General features: G+C 38.8%; 1 protein-coding gene across 1 annotated transcript in view; it reads right to left on the bottom strand.

Annotated features, from left to right (window-relative positions):
* CDH7 (cadherin 7) overlaps nt 1-22,043 on the bottom strand; it is a gene marked incomplete at both ends in the record, with an annotated part of 106,268 nt that extends 84,225 nt beyond the window's left edge. Inside the window, one exon of the mRNA XM_084252067.1 lies at nt 21,834-22,043. Coding sequence (XP_084108193.1) covers nt 21,834-22,043 — 210 coding nt within the window. The remainder of the gene's footprint in view (nt 1-21,833) is intronic.
* Nucleotides 22,044-25,894: the final 3,851 nt, after the last annotated feature.

The following is a 25,894-nucleotide window of genomic DNA, read 5'->3' as shown; positions in this document are numbered from 1 at the left end:
TGGGAGTTAGAGGAATTTATTCAATTAAACATTTTCAATAAAGATTTATGCCTGACAATGCTGAGAAACGGGTGGATGTACCTGGAAGCTTAAAGCAATTTACACTGTAGGATTCCTCACTTGCAGAGCCAATTTTAAACCCCCACTCCTGTCTCCCCCGCTGCTCCCCTCAGCAGGATATTTCAGTAAATCTACCCATTCTGTTTCCCACTCTGTCTCTGGTGAATCCTCTCACCCCCGCACCTCTGGCCTGTACCCCAGTTTTTGTGTGCAGAAATAAATCTTTGAAAAATAATAATAATCACAATATTGCCAAATGTCCAAAAGCTATTTTTCTATTTTTTTCTTATGAAACATTAAAAACCATAAAACTTGTATCATTCTCTGGTTATCACTTTTTTAGGATGTTAGCTGTGCCCCTGAAATGTCATATGTCATATCAAAATGTTTAGCATGAAAGTACCTCCTCATCAATCTCCATTATATAATCAAGTACATTCACTGTAGAAATAAGAGCCTGAATGTATGGCAAATGCCACAGTGAAAATTTCATCATTACAATTCATGTTCTAAACATATTGATGGGTAGCTTTAACTCAAATTAATGATGGCTGATTACTTGATGCCAGGTAATATCGCTGGTATAGGAAAACAGACTCTGAATGCCAGAGTAGGATAATACGTAGATGCAAGGAACACATAACCTTTTTGACACATTTTAAAGTGAATGCTAAAGACTTTGCTATGATATGTAACTCAGTAGATATCTGTTCTATGATTAAAAGTTTTATTTCATACATTTAAAACTCTATGTAGCTATCTTTGTTTGATTTCCTGGTATAGAAAGTAGCTTCAAAATGAAAGTGGCTTTCAATCATAATTTTCATACCTTTTCCTTACATAATATCAAAACCAGAATAGAATAAATCTTCCCTCTATAGCATATACAATGAACTCTAAAGAGAATGCCACTTGGTAAATAATAGCTATTAAGGTCCCTAAACACCATTAGCTATTTTTTCATTGTCTTGTCATTTTTTCAAGGATTTTAGTTTTCTCTTATGTATTGTCTATCTACTGCTTGGGCAGAATTGTCTCAGAATCTGGCTAAGAATTCATTCTTAATGCATTTTATACAAATAACTGTTCTCAGGGAATGTAGCTCCTTTTTGTTTTTTTCGTAGAACTGGGGCATAGGCCAGAGGTGGGGCGGTGAGAGGATTCACCAGAGACAGAGTGGGGAACAGAACAGACAGACTGACTGAAATACACTGCTGAGGGAGCAGCGGGCAAGATAGGAGAGGTCTGCTGCACCATATGTGGGTCAGATCCCTGGCCATAGCAGTGACAGTGCTGAGACTCAACCCCTAGGCCACTAGGGAGGCTCCGGGAATGTTTCTTAAATGGCCAGCATTTGCCTCAATAAAATGACCCAGTGAACATCATGATAGCACTTCAACATATTTTATCTAAATCACAGTGAATTCAGTATACAATCTCACCGGATTATCAGCATAGTTTAAGGAAAAGATCCAGTTTTCATTCCCCACCCTTAGAGAACTATGTATTTCTCCCCTTGAATTAGCCAATACAATATGTATATTTTTGACAATTGCTCATATTACGAATCCCTATCATGATTGCCTGTATCACACAAATTACACTAGAGACAACATATTGGATTTAGTCTGTTTAAATGGATTCCTTTGTAAGTAGGCTTGCTGCAATAAATTAACCAAATTCTAGTTAACCAAAGATCAATCCAAAAGTCATAAACTGAGGGCCTCCCTGGTGGCGCGAGGGTTAAGGCACAACCTATTAAGCTACCCGCAGCCACTGCAGCATGAGTTCATCCCCAGCCAGGGAGCTACCCACATGGCACAGCAGACCTCTCCTGTCTTGCCCGCTGCTTCCCTCAGCAGTGCATTTCAGTCAGTCTTCCTGTTCTGTTCCCCACTCTGTTTCTGGTGAATTCTCTCACCCCCCGTATCTCTGGCCTGCACTCTGGCTCTTGTATGCATAAATAAATAAATCTTTAAAAAAATAACAAAAGTCATAAATTGAAATGTACTTGTTGTAAATATAAAAACTGTAACCTCCTGATTATCCATTAACTTCTCCACCTGCATATCTACTGAATACCTTGATCCAGGAGGGACTTTCATTAGCTTAGAAGGACACTAGTTACAATGAGATAGCACAATGAACAGCAAGGACAACAGCTGAGCAGTGAACGTGGCAATGCAAAAAAAAACCATTTAGCAGTATGAAGGGCCAAAGGATACCACCAGGACGTCTTGCCAGGCTGAGAGACAACAAATTAAATCCTGATCATTTGGGGAAATCTGACAGTGTAATTGAGGAGGGGGGTAAGGAGAGCCAATGGGGAGATTGAGGTGGTACCTGTACCCCGACAGAGGCGTGCTCCTCAGGACTTTCTTACAGTGGTTGTCTACAGCTCTCCACTGACATTATGGCAAAAAGCAAGTCACTAACAGGACCTGCACAGCAGGCCAGACAGCTCTCTCCCTGTCCCATCTGCCTTCATGTGCTGCTCAAGCCACACCAGCGACACTGGCCTTCCCCATCCTCCAACCTGAAGAGTCTGCTCTGTTTCCTCTCCTCAGCATTTACTCCCCCAAGCCCCAGTGTCCACGTGGTTCAATCTGCACCTCCCTTTAGACTTTGTGGGGGAAAAAAATGACTTTCCATGAAGCTGATAACCTTTTAAATATTACTACCTTGTGCTAAGTACATAAGTCAAGACACAAAAATACCAGAAGATTTCATTCATGTGACATGTAAGAAACAAAATGAAGGACAAACATAGCTAAATCAAAATAAACCCTAGAAATCTGACATATAATTGAGGGAGAGGGTGGGAGGTGGAGAGCCAAGGGGAGGGGAGGGGATATGGACTGTGCAGAAGGACTTGGGGGGTTCTGGGGGTAGGTGTGGGGTGGTAACACACACCTGAGGAAGCTCCAGCCAATCCCACAAATCACATAAAGTGTTGTAAACTAATGTTATCTCAATTAAAAATGACACAAATTTTTAAAATGGGAAAAATATAAAAATTATGACCTGTCTAATGACTCCCTGTATTTTCACCCCATTGTGTATTTTTCTCTATGATTTATCAGCATCTGTTACTATTTTTATTTGTCTAATTTGGCCTGTGTTCCCGGCCAAGATAGAACCTCCATTTGCTGCCTTTCTCGATGTCAGTTCCAGCCATTATCACCACACCGAAACTGTGTCTGCGCAAGGCTTCATGAAAAACACAAGCCTGATAAAATATGGCATCAGACACTTCTGAATACACTTTGCAAGGTCGCTACAGGACAGGCTCTGGGGTGTTCTTCAACCCAACAAGGCCTGTCTTGAGGGACCATGCCAATATGGGTTACCACTTCCAGATAAATTCAATACCACCAAATTCTCCATAGAAATCCTTTGCACCACTGAGGGTTAGCACTGGTGGACCTGCCTACATTTGGGATTCATAAACTAAAGTTAGGAGGCAATTATTTACGGACTCTAACTCAACATTCTATGAGCAACACGGTTGCCAAGAAACATGGTTGCTGTGAAACAGTGCAGTCTTCTGCCAAGCTCCTGTATCATATATGCACGCGCGGCGAATGAAAATCCTGCTGTTTTCAGAAAGGATGTCATCTTCACTGTGAAGTCCTGAGATTTTCAGAGTTCTCAGTGATTGCTTTTCTTGCTGTGTAATGACCTTGCTGTTATCTCCATCATTATCAACTTTTCCTCTGGTTTACTAATTTGGAGAGATTAGTTGCTGGACGTTATTCATGTACTGGGCTCCAAAACAGGACCCATGCCTATCCTCTTTGCTAAATTAGATACAGATGATTTTCATTATTCCCAGATTCTGTATTTTTTTGTATTCAAGGGCCAGCTGAAATTTGGTCATGGTATTTGTGGACTTGAGCAGGGCAGGGAAAAATCTGAGTCTCCCAGCTCACATGTTCCCACCTTACACTAAACTAAGACTCACTAACCCATCCTGTTTCAGCTGTCACCATGTAAATAAGGGCTGTAATTGCAATTTATGCAGTGCCACATTTTTTTGTGTTTTATGCTTTCTGTGGGTGATTTTGCTGAATAAAATGGCCCATGAGCATAGTGTTCAATGCTATCTGTGTTCAGAGGCTTAAGAAGGCTGTGATGTGCCTTACGGGAAAAATATATCTGCTAATTAAGCTTTGTTAAGCCATTAGTTATGGTGCTGTTGGCTGTGACTTCAATGTTAATGATCAACAATACATTTTAAATAAGTTGTCTTTAAAGAGAAGCACACAGAGAACAAGGTCAGGCTTCCATCAGTGGGTGGAAATGTTAGGACCAGAGAACTCACAAGAGTTGAGCTCTGGAGGCTCCCTGGTGGCACAGCAGTTGCGCGCTGGGTTGCGAAGCTGCCCACAGCCTCTGCAGCTCCAGCTCGATCCCCACTGCCAGGCGAGGGTCCCACATGGCGCGAAGACCTCCCCTGCAGCCCGCTGCTCCCCTCAGCAGTGTACTTTGTCAGTCTGTCTGTTCTGCTCTCCGCTCTGGCTGTGGTGAGTTCTCTCACCCTCCCGCGCTTATATTGCTTGTATAAATAAATAAATAAATAAATCTTAAAAAAAAAAAAAAAAAAGAGCTGAGCTCTGTATTTGCTCCAGGAGCAATGGCTCAGAATTTGCCTATTCAGATGTCAAAGCAACTTCACACAACGTAATAATCATAAACAAAGGATTCAGCCATACATGCATAAACACCCATCTAACAGAAAATTTTGGCCTCCTTCATTACTCCTCAATGCCTTTTTTATTCACAAGCAGACATCAACCAGTAGTTACAGACAATACATTGTAACCAAAAATACAAGCAAAATGCTAGTCTTCCCACAGGGATCATACAACAATCCTCCTATGAGCCTTTGGTTGGCTTCGCATTTACTTTATCCAGAAACCTTGAGGACTGTCATGCTTAAATGTGTTTGCCCTATTGAAGAGGAGAGCCCTAACTCTTCAGTGTCTGGTACTAAAATGTGACAGGAATTGTGAGGGAGTGTGGGAAAGAAAGGAAGTAGAAAAGGTAAAAGTAAAAGGAGCTGGAATTGAATATAATCTGTTTTGTATTCTCTTCCTTCTGATATCATCTTCTAAAATGTCTAAAAGGTTGACTTGTAAACACAAAATTATGCTTTTTTTTCCAAGTGAAAGAGCTCTAAATTTGTACCAAGCAACCAAACTTCAAGTATATAAAATGCTTAGGGTAAAAATAGTTATGGTAGGTGCATTTGCATATATTTGCATGCCATTTATATGTATGGTCAGATTCTATTCATGCTATTTTAGAGAAAATCTGAAACGCTGTTAACCTGATTTCTTGTTTAAATCCATGTTTCTCTTCTCAATCATGTTTTATCATCTTGTAAGTATGGCTGACATCAAGTTCAATAATTTGGAAATAGACAACAAGATGAAAGGTTGACCGGGGTCAATTTAAAGGGCACTACCACCATCAGCTATTTCTGAAGATTTAGTGTCAATTCCTGACAAAATGGTAAAGGTGTAATGAGGAGACAGAATTAAATGTGGTAGATGTTCCTTCTAGAATTGTGAATGAGGCTGTCATTTTCCACCATCCTCTCAACATCTTGGGGAGTCACTGAATGGTAGGCATTAGTGCCACCTATTTCCAGAAAGGACTGGTAAGGACAATATGAACGCCAAGTGGAGACCATAACTAGTATGGGTAAATCAGTGTTAAGGGTTTGCGGAGAAAAATCTCTTTGTTTCTCTGCCAAAAGGCCAGACTAGTGCAGCAAGGTAATTGAAGATGCAAACTTTTCAGGACAAATTCACTCTTGGTTTGGGTCAAATGCTAAGCTGTTCTGTTTCCCTAAGAATAAGAACCTCCTAAAGGCAAGATTCCTGGGACACACAATTCACAGAGGTGCTCACTTTCATCTGCGAAGTTCTAATGGTACAAGAAAAATGAAGGATGGCATGTGTCCCAGGGAATAAAAATAAATTGTTTCCTCTGTAGTTTTCCCTGTTTTTGGTCTTGTAACTTAGTCCACCAGGTTCTTATAATTCTGTGTGAGTTCAGGGTAATGCATTGTAGAATCAACACAGTACCAGTTCTTGACAAATATAATGATGATAGATACTTAGGTATATTTAGCATTTTTTGTACATTAGCATAAAGTATAAAGAAGAAATCAGAGTCCCTGAAAAAAATACAGATTCAAGTCATTAAGTGGCTCCTGGCATTTTTCAGTGAGCTAGGACCAAAGCTGAAGCTAATATGAGTCAAGAATTTAGTTTCTTTAAGCAGACACTGCTACAAAACCAACAAAAGGGACATTTGTAACATTCCTGTGGATTTAATGTAATACAAAAATATAGCATATTTATGCACCATATTGTAAGTCCACTTTCCAGAAGATGAACGATGGTGATACTTCAGAGGTGCATGGGGCAGGATATGAATTCTTACTTAATACAGGCTAGTGCTTAACGGAGAAAGACTATTACCCCAAATGATTAATCTCTCCATTCAACAAGGTGCTTCTACTTACATGGATTAAACATAAATGTATCTATTTGCATGAACATTTTTGCTCCAGGATGAAGTTTTATTTTCACCTGTGGACTAGCCTCATTGCGATGATCATGCATTGACCTCCTGTGAGCTCTTGGTGGGTTTAAACATTCATTTTCTCTAGAAACCTTGAGGATTTTCATATGCAAATGGCAGAATCTCCTCAAGAACACATGCAGCTTTTATTTGGGTATTGTCGACTGATATGACTACTTCTGTACATGAAAAAAGCATTTCAGGAATCTCTCACTTTGTATCACGTATCCTTTGGCTGATTTATTTCACCATCTTGTCTTTCATTTCTTTTAATATATTTAAAAGAGTGGATAACATCTGGCTTCTCATTTCTTCTGGTTTTCTTTAATTATTCTCCAGAACACCTGCCTGCCTGAACTGATTTCTTTGCAAAGGCAAGTGCTGAAAACCAGCAATATTTCCCAGTATGAAGTCTCTCTCTGCCCCTCTTCCTATAGAGCAACAAAGTATTTGTCTTTTCCCTTATTCATCTTCCCAATGACATGAAGACAAAAATACTAACATTCAAACTATATCAAGATGTTCCATGCATTTTTCCCCTCAAAATGTCAGTTTTACTACTCTAAAAAAGGTTATGCAAGCTGTGTTAATTTTCAGCACTAGAACTGGAGATTCTTAAATGCTCTCATTTTGGGAATTTAAATGAACTAGTCAAACTCAGTTTCTGATCCTGAAGTTTAGGAAGGAGGAAAGCCTAGCAACAGGTTTGAGCCAAACTCCAGACTAAAGGAAGTTCTGAATTAAGGCATGGTACTTAAAAAATAAGGAAGAAAGTTACTGAGAGATTAAAAGCAATCCCATTTATACAGTTCCATTACACAACGCTTCTTTTCAGTAGACTACTAATGGCACTGGAATCTCGCACCTCCTGGGGAAACTCTCAAAGATGTCAAAAGCTTTCTAGAATTGAAACATACTGGAGAATCAATTGTGTGTGTGTGTGTGTGTGTGTGCATGCACTCTACTCATTCTTCAAATGTGTGGTTTGAAAAGCTATCCTGTGTGATTTCAAATCTGATTTGATTCTGAATCTATAAAATTTAAAACAGCAACCAAATCCAAGAAGCATTTTACAGAATATTTCAAAGTATTACTCATCCATAATTACCAAGAGACTGTCAAGTATTGCTCATCAATAATGACCCCCAAAACATTTGTGTTGTGAACTCTGTTCCTACCCTGATATTTTGTAAATATAACTAGCAAGTGGTCCTCCCATCCAAAATTACTTTGATTTAAGGCTTAACACTTTATATGTTTCAAAGCACTTTGGCAGATGTTATTGGTTGGAGGTTCTGACTCCAACTTTGTGGTATAAAGATCAGGCATTATTGTCCCTTTGTGATAGATGAGACATTCAGGAAAGATAAGTTAAAGGACTTATCTGTGGTCATGAAGTGCCAATGTGATAAATCTTACTTGGGTTTATCCTTGTTTTCTTGTGCGACCTTAAGTTGTTTTAAAAGCATGCTTTGAAAGCAAACATCTGACTTGGGTCATTGTCAACATGAGTAACTTAATGTATTGAAATATGTATCATCATTATTAATAACAGCTAATCTTTTAAAGATGATTTCTATATCTCCAACATGAAGGACTTTACATATATAAATTTACTGAGTCCTACCATTGTATTACATAAGACCAATTATTAAACCCATTTTAAAGATACTAAGCTGACAGCTGAGTCATATATCAAAGCACCAAATCTGATATTCATACTTGGATCTTGCAGATTTATGAATCTGAGTCAGGATTTTCAGAGGCTACACTCCCTTTCGATGCACAGGCCTCATCTACCAATCTAGTACTTTTTGTATTGGGTGGTAAATCTAAAGACAGTCATGTAACAAGCAAATTATCATGTAATTTCTAATTCTCCAATGAGAAAACCAATCACACAAAAAGCTTCCATCTTTCCTAAGCCCTTCCTTGCAGGATCTAATCCCAAATCCCTTTCAAGCTCTGCTATCTTTCACAAGGAATATTCTGCAGATCCCCAAAACAGCCTATCCCTTCACCCCATATTCCCCTTTACAGATTCCTTCTGCCTGGTTTATGACAAATCTTCAAGCAAAGCCAGAGCCAGGGAGGAATTACAGGGATGGTAAGGTCTGTGATCCCAGGTTATCATGAGGGTGGGATCAAGATCATTCAAATCCGGGCATCTCTATCTCCAGGGCCCCACAGCCCCCTAGTAGACTGGACCATGTTCTAGAAGGGAGTCTGAGAAAGGGCAGTAGTAGGTGCAACACTCCCAGCAACATCCCTGAAGAAGTCACTCCCTTGGATGCATCAGACCCAGTAACACCCAATTGCGTGTCCTGGCCCCACAGTGAGTGAAGTTTTACTGATGCAACAGAGAGGCTGTTATCTCTGCCTGGAGGACCCTGCAATAAATTCATAAAAACAAGGCTGTTTTAACTTGTAAGGCCAAAGGACACACTGACCTGAAGGGCACAGTAAGAGAAAGTAAGTATAAGCAGCCGCTACAGAAAGCTTTTAGTTTATGATGAAGAAGTGATAGTAGACAAACTGACAGAAACTGATGTTGGCTTTCCCAGTTAATATTTATCATAGCTTTCTTGCTAGCATATTCACTAGCTGTTTTATGATCATATATAGACTCAAACTATTTTTTCTTATGTTGTTTTCCTCAAGATGATAATCACACCAATAACAACAGCAAATGCAATCAGGCTTGTGTTGGTGACAGAATTCAGATCAAAAGAAATAGAAATTTTGACTCTCTTCTTTGAACTGATCCATTGACTTATAAGTAGTCAGTGATACATTATGTATACCCAATCCTGACTACTGTATTTTGGGACATAGAGAAAGAAAGAAGCATGGTCAACTATGAGGAGGATTCTAGAAATCATATCGTCAACAAAATGCTTGGCATTTAATCTTTCTAAGTATTCGCTTTAAGTGGGGAAGGAGCACCAAATCATTGACATCAACATTTCAAGAGCTAAATGAGATTTAAATTCCAAAACCTCAGAGTTATGGGCCTCCCTGGTGATGCAAGGGGAGTTAAGTCAGCACTATGAAACTATCCACAGCCTCTGCAGCACGAGTTCAATACCTGGCTAGGGAGGTGACCCACATGGCAGAGTGGACCTCTCCTGGCTCCCCGCTGCTCCCCTCAGCAGTGTATTTTAGTGGATCTGCCTGTTTTGCTGCCCACTCTGTCTCTGGTGAATCCTCTCACACCCCCCCACCACCTCTGACCTACATCCCAGCTCTTGTATGCGTAAATAAATAAATTAAAAAAAAAAAAACTCAGTTGTCCTAGTACTCAATGTCCTCTCACAACATCACATAGTGGCTCACAACTGTGTGAGTGACCCATCCATTGAGCTCTGTCTACACAGGTACCGGGCCCGGGGTTGGACATGCTCCCTCTCCTAGGGAGAGGCTTTGGAGATGCAGCCTTCTCCCTTTACACTTTATCATATGTTTTGATATTAACTCTTTTTATGCTACAACAGCCTTGTGTTGTTCCTGTGCTGTAAGTAGAAAAAATAAGAAAATAAGTTTCTTGCCGTATGTCACACCCAGGTGCGTGCTGGTCCAAGTACTCCATCTAGCTAGGGAGAGTGTGGGTCTCCGCCAGAACTGCTGCCACAGCTAAGAAATAGACCAGAGGCTGCCTGATCACCCAAAAGAGATACTGTATAAAGAATGGCCGAATACAACAACAGAGTGAAGTAAATGAATCTTAAAGTACCAAGCAGCTCTTGTATGTTTCTAAAAATGAAATACATTTCTATGAAAATATTTGGCATTACAAAATTTAAATTTACCATATATACACACAAATACACATAGTTTATATATATTTGCTAAAAGGCAAAAGAGGTCTTTGCTTGGAAAGATAATAAATGAGCTACTTGCATGATGGTTGAAGCCACTGAAGTAGTTTAAATTCCTTCCACCTTAAAGCTTTCATTTCTCCCATACATCCCTTAGCTGGGCAGGAAGCTGAAACTGAAGTGTTATGAAAAACTAGACTTTATCAATGTGCCATAGTTTACAGAGAAATCAAACTTAAACATAAACCAAAAGCCATAGTGAAGAGAGCAGTGCTGAGGAAAAAAAAATACATATACAAAACAAGTTATTAATCATTTGACTATTAGTTCCCTATGTTTTCAATCATAAATTCCACTGTGTAATCTTAATTGGATCTAACAGAATGTACTTCCCTGTCTGGCCCTAACCCTGGGTCCTCATTTACGCAGATCCTTCTTCCATCATCAATTGTACTCACCTTTCCAACAAATGATCTAATCAATGGGAAAAACAGTCTTGTTTCAGGTCATTACACTGCACAACTGCTCTCCCAGACTCACTGAACACAGCTGTTCCGTGCTAGGTAAATGTCTTTTTTGCAGGTGTTGTAGTGATCAACCCAACAGGTAATTTATCCTTTGTAATAAAATGTGTAATTTCAATGTCCAGTTTTACATCATTCAATACTAATGGCAACAGCACTTTTCTCCACTTCTCAGCTGGACAAGGTGAGCTACTTCTACCTTAGACCTGGCCCTGTATTTCTCTTGTGTGTGACCTGGGCATTAGAAATAAGCTCTCATAGTGTTCCAAGGCACATGACCCTTCTGGCTACTTTATTCGTAGTCCTTTCTAACTCTGGATGACTCCACTTTTCTGAGATACAGTTATATTGAATTCCAATAGCTAGAATTCATCAGTCTCTGCTTCTCCTGAATAAGCAAAATTCACCTAAACACAGCTTTATTCTGACTCAGTTGTGAAAAATCACATAAACCGTGGCAGGGATGGGTATGCTATCCGGAACTGACATTCTCAGCTATGCTATGGAAAAGAAAATGAAGACTTTCATTTCTTTTTCATTTCAAAGACTCAAGTGCAGAATGCGTAATCTTACTCTCCACACATATTCTGTTCCAATGAGGACCCTTAAGTGACTCACAAATTAGAAAAATCTAATTTAAGCATGGTTTGACTAATTTCACTAGTGATCATCACACATCTTTCAAACTCACATCTGTTGAGTATTATGTATGTGTTGTCCAAATCTTGATTGTGTGTTTTCAGTTAAATACCTTAAAGCATGTCAGCATTTTAACTAAGGAAGATAAGTAAACATTCTAGGAAAGCATTCTTATCAGATAATTGTGCACTGTTTACACACAAAACTTGCTGGAATGATGCTGATCATTTTAGTTCTTGTAATTACCATTCCTGTAACACAGCCCCATCTTGAGAAATTATTCTTCTGCATTTATCCTACAGAAGACAAGGATTCTAGCCAAACTAGAAATGCGGATGGCCTCACCATGGTCCTGGATTATTCCTTTTGAGCATTTTCCTGTGTGTAGGGACAGAAGAGAATTCCAAAATGCTTGGCTTAAAAAAAAAAAAAAAAAAAAACTAAGGCCAGTTGAGTCAAACATGAGTATGCCCCTGGCCAGTTCCCTATCTCTAGCTGGTATGTACTGGACTGACTCTCCACTCCAGTGAAATAGAAGCCATAAGGTGAAAAAATCAGTTGACTCTGAGCCTGGCAACCTTAAGTGAGTCACTGGGTCCAGACCAGCCAACTGGAATACTGCTCAGCAGGTAGGACCAGCTAGTTACAAATATGCCTTTATCTGCTGTCCAGGCTCCTGGGGGTTAGGCCTGCGGTCTTCTCACTTGCTTTAACACGTACTCTTATCATTAAAGCTCCTTCAAGTGAACCACACGTGTCATACACCAAAAACTAGAATTCTTAAGAGGATGAGTTTTTTTAATTAATGTTCAAAAATTTCCTTTCCTAATTTACAATGATTCATTTCTTTTTGCAAATGCTATTCTGAATAGGGTTCTAGGGTTCATTCTTAATATTTCTGTGTCCTATCATTTTAATTTCTCAACTATTACCACCGCTTATTATTCTATCTATACTTAGTTTTAAGATTTGTTAAATTTAGCAAGTATCATGTAATTATTTGAAAGTCCTGTCGCTAGTCTTTCCTGAATACATGCCCTTGCAAAGTCAAACATTCCAAAAGCATATTAGAAGGGGTTCATAATAACCCAACTAAAGCTGATACTTTGCAAGAAAACAATATTATTTTCAGATGTTAAATTTATTATCTTTTCCCCAGAATTTCATTTTCTATTTTAGTTCAAGTTGTCAGAAAACTGATATTCAATCTAATTAGTATAAGTAATTCTCATCTGTGTATTAGGATTATAAAAACATACTACATATTTTCAATTTTTACTACCCCTAATAGCGACAATGGCAATACTGTCCCTCATGACAGCATTACCTGTTGTAACAAATACCCACAAACTTAGTGGCTTAAAACAATACAAAGTTATTATCTCAGAGTTATGGAGACATAAATCCTGCACAGGACTCCCTGGGGTAAAGCCAAGGTGCCTGGCCAGCTGTGTTCCTTCTGGAACTTCCAGGGAGGAACCCCTTCCCTTGCTGTTTTCATTTTCCCAATGGAAACTCCCTCACTTTCTGGTTCCTTCATCATCAGAGTAGGAACACCACCTCTCTCTGACTATTGTACTGTCCTGGCTTCTCCTGTTTGCAATAACTCCTGTCACCAGCTGGGCCAACCTGGTTAATTCAAGGGGTTCAAGAACCTTATCGTCCTTCACTGCAATCACATCTGCAAAGCCCAATTTGCTCCTCAGGGCAACATAATCACAGGTCCTAAGGAAATAGGTGTGGGCATCTTGGGGGCCACTCTTCTGCCCCCGTCAATGACCACCACGAGAGCTAGCACAAATTGAATGTCAGCCAGCACTGAGAATTCTGTCTTATTTCATTTACTCCTCTCAACACCTCAGTGAGGGAGTTCTCACCATCTCTGATTTATACATCAGGAAGCAAAGGCTCAACAAGGTTAAAGAATGTTCCTGAAATGACAAAGCTAACAGGCAGATTATTATCTTAACAAATCTTTCTATGTGATCATTTAGTACAAGTTTTCACTCCGTGAAACTTTTTGTGCATACATTTTTGAAACCGCTTTGTGTACCTATACTTACTACAAACAAGCTATAGAATATATTGACTATTATCAAAAATCACTGGCTATTCATTCATCTATTTCATATGAACTCAAATGAATTTACATACTGGCTATGAGCTGAATTAAATCTATGTTTAACTTCCAACACCCAAGGTGAGTTAGAAATAAAGTTTAGGGGTGGGCCTCCCCAGTGGCATAGTGGGTTGAGTGCAGTGCTGTGATGCTCTCCGCAGTCTCTGTAGTGCGGGTTCAATTCCTGGCCAGCCAGGGAGATACCCACATGGTGTGGCAGACCTCTCCTGTCTCATCCGCTGCTCCCCTCAGCAGTGTCCTCAGTCCATCTGCCTGTTCTGCTGCCTGCTCTGACTCTGGTGAATCCTCTCAACCTCCTGCACCTCTGGCCTGTACCCCAGTTCTTGTATAAATAAATCCTTAAAAAAAGAGATAAAGTTTAGGGGTAATTAAGGTTAAATGCAGGGGGAGGGACCTCATCTAACATGACTAGGGACTCATAAGATGGAGATTTCCTCTTCCTCCTATGTAAGGGCACGGCCAGAAGGCACCTGTCTAAGCCAGTGAAAAAGCCCTTATTAGAAACCAACTAGATTGTTACCTTGACCTTGGATTTTCCATCCTCCAGATTTATAGGCAATACATTTCTGTTGTTTAAGCACCAACTGTATGCTATTTTGTATGACAATCCATGTAGACAAACATTACACTGAAATTTTGTATTTCTTCAAAAGATGACTGGTTGGTTTTATGACAAATTACTGCTGATTGATTTCAGATTGTTCTAAAATTTTAGGCTTTTAAAAAAGATAATTGATACAATCATCCAGATTTGCTTTCTAACTCTAGTAAATTATAGCTCTACTGCTTGTTCCCTTATCCTAGTTCTTTCACTGCCTAAACTATCTATTACTTCATCTCTAATATAAAAAAAAAAAACTTCTTTCTAACTCAAAGCTTTTCTGAAGATTTAATCAGTATTCACTGTGAAACAGAAGTGCGATAGACTCTTCAAATGAATTATTAGGAAGAACTGTTATTAGGAAATCTTTTCAATCACTAACTATAATTCTATTCAATGTTTAGATTTCAACTGAATAAAATAAAATGTAAGGATGTAGTCTCGAGTTGCTTCATTTAGCAGACTATTTTTGCAAACAATGTTTTACTTATAAGGGTTAAATATTTGTGACACAGCTTACATATAAAATGGTTTTATACACATTGTGAGCAGTGTAGGAGAAAGCTCTTATTTTTGACTCTAAAAGAGAAGACAACTTTCTGGACTACAGAGAATTATTAGTGCATGGTTTAGGGGAAAAAACCCAGAATCAATTTCCCTGAGACATCCTACACTGCTGTGCTTCTGAGAAACAAGATCAATGCCTACACAGAATTATGCACGTTACCTGACAGTATTCTACATTTAAATCTGACCCATGTTTCAGATGAAACCACTGCTCATTCTAATAAATGGACAATGGACCTTAATGGAGCATCCAACACATCCACCACAAGCCAGTGATAGCATTCATTACAATCTGTAAGGCAGGCTTAAATTTATCCCTCCTTCAATTTTTAGAAACTTTCAGGTTATGTCTTTCCTGATCCCTTATTTGGTTCCTCTGCATTCCTCCTATAAGTGAATATAATAAAGTAAAAATCAAAATTAACAGGCAACCATAGACCAGAGACATTCTGTAGGGGAAGAGGAGGGAGAAAGATCAGGACAGGGGAGGGAAGAGCACAAGGGACTATGGTGATGGTGCACGGGTGAACTGGTGGTGGAAATTTCATGGGGAAATCATATATTGCACAAAAATGAAGGATGATATGATAAATATATAGAAACTTTCAGGTATGTTTTTTCAGCAACAGAACCCAAGAAGCACCACCACAACCAAATGATCCAAGTCACCCATGAATGGTTGGTCACATCTCTGTCCTCTGCCTCATCACAAGATGTGATGAGCAGGGCACTCATGTCTTCTGCGCTATTCTTGCCCAAAGGACATTGCCTGAAATGCAGGCATTAGGAAGAAACACAAGGCTAATCCAGATGGTGAGACACACTACTGATCAAGAATGACAATGGAAGACAGAGGAACTATCTCAGGTTGGAAAAGACTAAGACTTGATAGATTTTATACTAGGCTAGTGTCTACTAAAAAATACTTTAACAACTGGAAAAATGTGAATACCATCTGTAGATGGGCAACAATATTATATAGATGTCAAATAATAGGTGGAATCATTCAAGACATGAACAGTTGTAGGTGGGTTTGGAAATAGGTCTTTGGGACTTAATTTGTAAGCCTAAAATTATTTCTAAATAAGTTAAAGTTTTGTCTATTTGATCTCCATCTTACCAATAAGAAAACAGAAATTATATTTTAGAGCATTGCTTAAAATAATGAAAATATTGCAAGTATAACCTGCTTACTGATCCTTCTACTATATAAAGCTTCACCCAATACTGTTTTAGAAGACGCTGTCCTACTTTCTAAGAAAATAGTTCTCTCTTTTTTGCTCTGAAGATTATATAAAAGGATTATGAAATCACAGGTTTCACAATAACAGAGCTAAGTATCCTCACACAGGAATTTTTCACAGATCTATGAATTAGTTGCTGTCTTACCCACCTCCACAGCTGTAGACTAGCTATAAATGTGATGTTTTCCATTGTCATCTGGTTACCTGCTTGATTTATCACCCAGATTAAAAATCCTATGAAGGAGTAAAGTTTATTTTTTTTAACACTGTTACCTAATACACAACCTATCATCTGTAGAACAAAGATGGGTAGAGGAACAAATGAGAACCCAGGTAGGCTTAACAGCATGCCAAAGAGAATTTTAGGGATCTACTGTTAAGCATATTTCTACAAACTACTATTTCACCCCCCACAGTGATCATAATTGCTATGACAATCAATATAAATCATGCAAAATTATTAGAATGAAATTTCTCCCAATATCATACATAATCTACATATGTTTAAGCCAGCAAAGGCTTGGTGACTAATATTTATCAAATTCTGTCATTTGTTGGAGATTAATGCCAGTTGGAGATTAATGCCAATTCTGTGACTGTATATGCATGAGCACCATATAGAAAGCGAGTCTAGTAATTACAGCATATTGTACATTGTAATTTGTACCTTTGCACTTAAAAAGTCTCAACATAAATACAATGTGAAAACACAACTGCTATACCAGTTGTGTTTAGTCTATAGCCCGAATTTTATTTTTCGCCTCTCCCATCACCAAATGGGTGACAATTGTGTATAAACACAAACACACACACACACAGCTGGCATTTTCACATGATCTTGACCAATGTGAACAATCAGAAAATCTGGAGTCAATCTAGACCATGTAGTTTGACTATACGTATGTTTATAACTATACTCATCCCTCCTCCAGTTTTTGCTGGAGTCTCACCTGATAAAGCCTTTGGTAATTATAACCTTCATTTCTAACCTATGATAACTTTGAAGAGAAAATGAGCAATATTAAACTGAATTAATAGCAGGTTTCTGTATTTTAGTGGCAAAATCTGACATTTTATTGTCATTGTGATTTAAAGGAAACAAAACAAAAGCTCTGAATTGTTGATCCTATGTGCAAAAAAGTGTCTAATACTTCCATGCTAGTGGAGTATTGAAGAGGCATAAATAACTGCCCAAAAGGACAGCTAAAAATCTGAACTTATTTGCAGCCCACAGAGTTGAGTCAAGTCGAAAATCCCTTTGAAGTCACCAGGAGCCCACATTTCCATGCAAAAAGTATTAAGAAGATAAGAAAGGGTCTTCCCAATTCACTTTGGGAAGATATCATGAAATGGACTTCCTATACTCACTGAGAAACACAACCCCATTTGTTTTCTCCCAAGACAGGCGTGGAATTAGGCAATCTGCATACTTTTGCTGCTTTTTCCCTCCAAAAGCTAGAAAATGTAAATGCTACTATGATGAATATGTTCTTCTTTAAGTAATTAATATTTGGGAGTCATTAAGTTCTTTCAGTGCATCTAATATAAATTTGCCCAGTTAAGGAATCACATTCAAAACTGATTTTTTTAAACACAACCTATTTTCAAAATGACAATTTCTTTTCTGGGACACTGAGTGTAGCTTTAGCTATCAGAAGAAAGCGACTCTCTTGGGGAGATACCGTTGAGGTGCCATTAACTGCATCCAACATGCCACCAACTCTTCCAAGCGAGCTTAAATTGAAAACAGAATCCCACATTGCATTTCTAAGCATTCACTACTGACTGGGTAATAGGTATAAATTCTCCTTGAACGAGTAGGAAGAAGGGGGAGCAGCAGAAAAAGCAAGAGTGATATTAACAGAGAGGGAAGCAGACTGTGGAAGGAGCAGGAAGGCACATTTTGTGCAAGTAATGGCCTGGAGCGCAGCGGTCGGCAGCCCATTACAGCTGGGAGATGGAAACACTTAATACCTGGAACAGAGTCTGGGAGGTTTTCTAGACAAATTTTTTTGTCAGATGGTTAGGAGACAGTAAGTGAGGAATGCCAAAGTGAGGAAAAGACTGGACTAGCAAATTGCGCTGTGATGCAATGAGCGGCCTGGAGACGGTTTCTTGCCATGCACTTAAACAGCCTGTGCAGGGTGATAGAAAGCCATGGGAAGAGAGGAAAAGGCACTCCACTTCATTCTCCTGTGAAAGGACAAGAAAACAGGCACGGTGGTAACAAAGAAATACTCTGAGGGAAATGCGCACTGCATTTTCTGAAACCGAACTCCCTCTGAGTAACACAGGGACTTTGTCCCCAAGTCTGTACACTTAAGGTCAGCAGTCAACCACCTCACAGGTGATACGCTACAGGTGCAGGTCATGTCGGCAGATGCTAATAGAGGCCAGAAGTCTGTACCTTCCAGGTCTCTGGAAGTACTATTTGTCTTCCATTGACAAATGGTTTGTGGCACTTTGGTTTGTAGTTATCATATTAAAGAAACCCAGTAAACTGGCGAAAATGATAAAGTCCTAAGTCATCTTCTGAGTGTTATTACCCTCCATTTTAATGATCAAATTTTATTTACTCTACACTCATTTACTGATCTTGCTGGCTACCAGTCAGTAATGTGGTCTCCACATTTGAAGAACTAAAAAAAATTACAGAAATGATTTATCTTCCATTTGAAGTCTTTGTGTTTAAGAACTGAATCCTTTGCCCATTAACTATAATTTCACAATAATCCAATCTTATGCAAATACAAAGACATGCCATATCACTAAGCAAACCCAAACACATCTTCCCTCCAATTTATGGAAATAAGTTTCAATACTACTTTGAACATTTTTGTACATAAAGCATGTTTTCATCTAAAGGATCTTGAATACAACATTTGACACAAAACACAATAGGTTATCCTTGAGTCAGTCGTTAATCTACAATATGCAGTAGATAAAGACAATGTCTAGATTAATGAAATGTATGTTCCAAATATTTTGATCTCATTTACACTCTGAAAAAGATTTGCATTATAGGTATCATTTTTTCCATTTTGGAGATGAGGACGCTGATTAAAGCACCCTAAAGCAGCAGGACCAGCAGAAGTGGTAGAATCAGCAATAAAACTGAATTGGCCTATACTTACCCATAGGATCAAATTAAGCTACCGAGTTTATGAAGGTCATCATTTGCATTTTTGAAATTACTAAGTCATGAGATTTTGTCAGGAAGACTAAGAATGAGTAGTCAGGTCGCTGATAGAGAATAAATATACATCAGTGACAAGCAATTGAGTAAATTCGTTTTTTTCTGCCCGTGATTATTGACTTTCTCATTCTACATCACCTATAGTTTTGTTCTCCCTGTCTTGTAAAAACTTCTGCTCTGAACCATTATCTCCCTCAATTAAAAACTGAAGATGTGTCTGTTCTACATCCTCAAGTGATGTGCTGGGGGGTCAAAATTTTTCTCATCCCTCCGCTCATTCAGACACCAACCCATCAAAGAATCCCCTGGCTGTCTCTTCCTCACAAGCCCAAGTATACTGGTTCTCAGCCCCTTCTCCCAAGCAGATACAGAAATTGCTCATCTAAGGTCTTTCATTTTGCATCTCCTTGTTTATGCATCCTCTCTCCAATTCACATTCACTACTGCCTTGCTTCTGTATTCTAGTCAATTAAGAAGTGTTGATTTTAACCCATTTCCATCCTAAACATTTCACTGTGAGTGGCTGGACTGAACTCCTGATACAGGCAAGACATAAACACAAACTTGTTTCCTGTCACAAAAAATCTGCTAAGCAATTATCTCTGATTAATTGGAAGGAAAGCAAGGATACTTCTCATGACCAAATCAAAATCTGCACAATTTCTGTCAGGAAAGATAACAATAGCATTTCCCAGTAGCTTCATATACATTTGAATAACCTCAGGGATATGCATTTTCATAATTTTGAATTGATATAGATAGGGATTATTTGGGTATAAGCATTCTGGATTATTATGTGAAGATTATAAAACTGAAAAGAATGGTATTTTTTAAAATATTTTCCATTCAACACAGGCTCTTCCCTTTAAAACCTAATGGAACTATTTTAGTTGTCTCTAGAAAATTTCAGTTTTTCAGAAAAGCATGATTTCACCTCACTCCTATTTGTGAATTTGTTGAATATTATAGGCCTGTTCATTGAAAAAAGCTTGGATTTGTTAAACATTCATTAAAAATGAATGAAAGTAAGAGCTAGATTTTTAGTCAATAACACTGCCTGATGGCTACTGCTCTCACTTTGTTTACAAGAACACAAAGATGACAGATTGAAGATGAAACTATTGATGAGACATGACTATGAAAAAAATATGCAAACAAACTAAAACACTTGTGTACTTATAAATCCTTTTTGGGCAGAAAAATGCTATGACTGATTTCAAAACTCCTCATCCACATCCCTAGAAACCTTTAACTTATTCAAATCTTTTTGTTTACAATAGAGTATCAGTCAGTAGTTGTAAAATATGAAGGATGACAGCAAAATACTAACTACAATAAAGAGCACCTTGATTGATATAGATACCCATCAACAAAAAAAAAATATTTTTCATCCTTCCTTAAAGTGTGTCCAAGAAAATTACCCATAAAACAAATAGCAAAAGTTCCTCGATCATTCAAAGTAGAAAACGCATTCATGGATAAAAACTCTGCAGTTTGCTGTGCTTCATCTCCTCAGGAACAGATGCACACAAATGACAAAGTACAGAATAAAAACGCAGATATACAGGTTTCCTGCCAATCCACCCCATGTAGAAAACCCTCCCCAGTGCTCAGGCCCAGACGGAGAAAATCAGGGAATCTCCACAAATATGAACATAATCGAAACACATGGACAAGAGACTGGAAGAAGACAGGAGGAGACTGCACACTCTACAAGAGCCCTCCAGTCCTGCAGACTCCTGAATGGAAACCCCCTGCCCAATTCCAGACAGAAAAGCTGTGAAAAACATCTCAATTTCACTGACCACTTGGCCAGCAAATAAAGACCCCAAACCGCTCACCGGCCATGCACTATCTATCAGCCCTCGTTAACATCTGTGCATGTTCATATTTAACCAAAAGGAACTTTAAAGAGTTATTAAAAAAAATAAAAAAGCATCAAAACAAGACCAGCACTGAGAAAGTAGGTTTAAACTGCTCACAATTTTTAGACAATAATCTCAATCATGCCACTTAAGAGTTTTTTTAAACTGTCGCAGGAAAGGACAGATAGGCATAAAGTTAATGTGAGCCTCTTACAGAGCAACCCTGCACAAAGAACCTGAAAGAACCAACAGGCTGTAAGAACTTGCTACTCTTCATTTCTTGGCAATTACTCCTGTTGCATTTCTGCAAATAAATTTCACTAGCGCGGTTCTCTCCTGTGGACCAGGCATTGGTAGGTCCATATTCATCTGTTTCTAGAGGGACGCATCCCTCCCGGAGATGACTTCACTGTCCTGGATAATCTCCAGATTAACATATCAAAATGGCCAGGGCCAGAAACTTCTCAAACTCTATCACTGGTTGATTTCCTTTCCACCCTCAGGACAGAAGGGAGCAATTCTCCATCCACCCATAGACATCAACAATAATCACCTGTGACCTTGAAATGTCAAATGTCCTACCTTGCCCACATAGAGGGGGTCAGAGCCCATGTATTCCTCCAGCACAAAGAACTGATTCCACACCCAGCTGCGCTTGGTCCGGGACCGCCCTGATTGGAAGTAGGGCTTGGATCTGGACCTGGGGAGTTCAGCCTGACTCATGCCAGAGAAACACAGGCAAAGTGCGATCAGCTGCAGAAAATGGCAGAGCTCCACTCTGCCCAACTTCATTTTTTCTTCTCTTTCCTCTGTAAGAAAAAAGCCTTGACAAGAGAAAAGGCACAGTTCCAGTTGGCTTAGTAGTTCTTGCCTCCGGCAGGGTGTCAGCTGGACGTCCAGAGATAATAATTTGTAGAGTGTCCGATCGGAAGAGGTCACCAGCGCTGAACAGCCTTCGCCAAAGAATGGTGTAATCGGTACCTACCAGAACAAAAAGAGCTAATGTCAGGAGCCAACATACAACTTTTAGCTTTCATTTGCTGACTTAATTTTGAATTTCCCAAGATATCAGTATTTGCATAATCATTAAAATATTAATTTTAAACTCAGACAGAAATTTATCATCACTGTGGCCATATTTGTCAATTACCTAATTCCACAGATACAGAATTATCCTCATTCCATAACATACCCTTACAATTTTCCCTTTCATCGATGGTGCTTTATTTGAACATATGGTTTATTTAACACAAATGGAGCAACGACATTGGTTTTAAAATCATTTTAATGCTAATTTTTTTTTTTTAATAGTACAGTCAAGAGTCCGGCTCATTCGCTGGTGTTCGAATATGAAAGCAAAGCAACTCAAAGCAGGGATTTCACCAAACGGGAAGGACATATGTTAGTTTAAATCTCTTCTGTGAAACTGTAAAGGGAAATAAAGTATAAGGTGATTGAAAACCGGCTGATTGAGTCTGAGTCACAGAACACCAGCTGTTTTGATGTGTTCTGATTTGATTGTGATCAGCTGAAAAGCTCAGTCGTTTCCATTTTGTGCCCTTCAAACACAGTGCCAGGAATGCTGTGTGGCAGGTCCAGATATGTTGGTCACCGCAGGTACAGGCTGCACCTTGAGAACTTACTGCACATCTGGCAGCAAAGCTTGTGCATAGTAGGACCTTCTGTCTATACACAGACAGGCTGAATTATGCCGCTACTCAGAGCGGTGAGCTAGCGTGACTATGTCCTGCTGGCTTGCACCCAGGAGGTGCTTTAGAAACAGCCCAGAGAAAACCTTTTATTCTAATGTCTACTTAAGCAGTTTACAGAATTCTGATTATGCAGGATATAAAAATCAGTCACAAAACAAACTTCCAAACACACCCCAAAACACAGAGGAGTGAGAATTTATGACAAAATGCTCACTGAAATCACTATGCCACACTTTGGCTTATGAATTCTGTTTATAAATAAATCAACAATAGGATAATTAAGGCAAAGGATTAACATTTATTTTTTCTCCTTTTTGAGAGAGGAGAAACATAGTTTTAAGAACATGAAGTCAAAAGAGATACCTACCAAAGCAGAAAATGCACTCTCTTTATAAGGCTTTTCATCTTTCTACCTCTCTCTCCCGTAACAGAAGTGTGTGTTACTCATTAGTCAATTGGCTTCCGATAGTCAAATTACTTAAGAAAAAGTGTTGTAATAGAAAAATGCAAAACAAACATATGTATTTACTTGTATATGAATGGTATATATTATATATCTTTATTATTATGCATGTAATATGCACTGCATATGTCTTAACTTATGTGCAAATAGATATAATGGCTTATATATGAATTTATGAAATAAGTTAAAATAGTCCACACCTATGGGAGAGATTGCTTCAACCTTGAATTCTATTTAAATGAACAGATCTGTATTTAAAAAATAACTCTCTAAAGTTTTTTATGTTCCACAGCACATTCCACAATAATCCAATGTACAGTTACATGATGGATGCTGAGATCCACCTGAACGGGTAAACTATCACTGGATAGGTAAACTGCTATTGCCACAGTGAACAGGTTCTCCCAAGACTCAGATATCTTAAGATCAAAAGTGTATTTTGGTCCACTTAGGCATCATTTTAAAAGGGCTAGGTGTTCTAGACTTAGGAGGATAAACAAGGAGTTTTGGAATAATGGCTTGACATCCGTGTGGGCCCCTCATCTAGGCTGAACACTGAGTGTAGGGAGAGCAGAACTAACCCACCCGAGAGAGGTTACCTGTGGTTAAAGTAGGCAAGTAGGAGCTTAAACTAGCTGAGGGTAGAGATGCGGGATGAGTCAGGATGGCAGCCTGGCTGGCAAGAACTTGGTTGCCAGCAGGAGTGGCTGTGGGCATGGGGCAGACACTGTCACCTGACTTCCTTCAAGCCAGAGGCAGGCCAGGTTCCTGGAGATGGAGGGGTGGAGCTGTGGGAACCAGGTGATACTAGTTTCTGGAACCTGCAGCCAAAGAACCTTCAGTTTCACTAATCCCCTTCTTCAAGAGAGAATTTTCTCATTGGAAAAAAAAAAAAAAAAAAAAAAAGGCCCCCCCTGGTGGCTCAAGGGTTATGTCTCAGCACTAGGAAGCTATCCATAGCCACTGCAGCACAAGTTCGATCCCCGGCCAGGGAGCTACCCACATGGCACAGCAAACCTCTCCTCTCTTGCCTGGTACAGTAGGGATTCAGCAGTGTATTTCAGTATATCTGCCTGTTCTGCTCTCTACTCTGTCTCTGATGAATCCTGTCACCCCCCCATCCTGTACCTCTGGACTGTACCCCAGTTCTTGTATGCATAAATAAAAAATAAACCTTTAAAAAAATAAAAGGCAAATGCTTTTGTCTCTAAGACAATTTTTAAAAATGTGATATAGCTAAATACTATTATTTAGGTTACTTTGTAGACTAAGTGAATTTATCTTGGGATGCTGTTAGGGTGAAAATTTATCCAATTTCTAAAATAACAGTGAACTTTTTGCAAGTCAAAATTTTGGAGGTATTATAATTCTATACTAGTGAACATCTGTATGAGATAAAGATTCAAAATCTGAGTCTGCCTGATCAGCTATGCAATCCCGGACAAGCTATTCAAATTCTAAGATGTTCCAGACATGAAGTCTCCAACTTATAAAACAAAAAGTGGTAATAATTGCATGCACTTCATTGGATTAAACAGCAAAATTGTGAAAAGCTAAGGAAAGAGCCTGGCACATCTAAAAGCACTAAAAAAAACTAGCTACTGGAATTATTCTTACCATGATGATATTTTAAGTTTGAAACTGGTTATGCTAAAATTAAAGTTCATTTGTGACATGATGGTAGCTTTCAGCTTCATATTATCTGGAGTAAAATGTTTCAGACAAATCAGACTAAAGGAAACATTCTAAATAGTTCTAGTCAGTGCCAGAGAATGACAGAGATCACGAATCAAAAAAATCTAGATGGATATAAACAAAATACTTAACATATACCAAAATACTTTTTAATAAAATGCCTAAAGGCAACTCTAATTTTTGTAAGTCAATGACTGGTATCAGAATTAGAGAAATTTGAGTGGACTCAGGGTATTCATGCATGGAGAAAGGAAGAGTCTAGACTGGGAACTGGGTCACTGGGGTCTTTGCCTCAGAGCCTCCCACGCAAGCTGCATGAGCCTGGACTCCTCTGCAATTTCATTTCCCACATTTGCAAAATGAGGGAGCGGAACTAAATTATCTTTTAAAGTCTGTTTTCCCCAGTCTTAGTTTTCTGCACTTGATAATTATATACAATTGATTTTTGTTGTTGCTTTAAAACTGTGAAAAAGGGCACATAGTTAATAATTAAAGATAAAGGGTAGAGAAGCTGAAGACATCATAGCAATACAATAAGCATTTGGCATATTTATGAAATGTAGTGTAGATTTTAACACGAGATCTTTAAATTGCCCTTATTGCCTCTTGAAGATTGGTTTTCTTCCATCAAGACTGGGGATTTATTGAGCTGGCTAGGACTCATAAAAGAAGTAGGTTTCAGAACATGTCATGAGCTACTAGACGGTCACTGAGATATTATTTGTGTTTCAGAACATGTCATGAGTTACTGGATGGTCACCGAGATTATTTGT

The sequence above is a fragment of the Talpa europaea genome (genome assembly GCF_964194135.1).
Source record: "Talpa europaea genome assembly, chromosome: 13".
Taxonomy (NCBI): Eukaryota; Metazoa; Chordata; class Mammalia; order Eulipotyphla; family Talpidae; genus Talpa; species Talpa europaea.
This window is presented reverse-complemented; position numbering and strand designations above follow the sequence as displayed.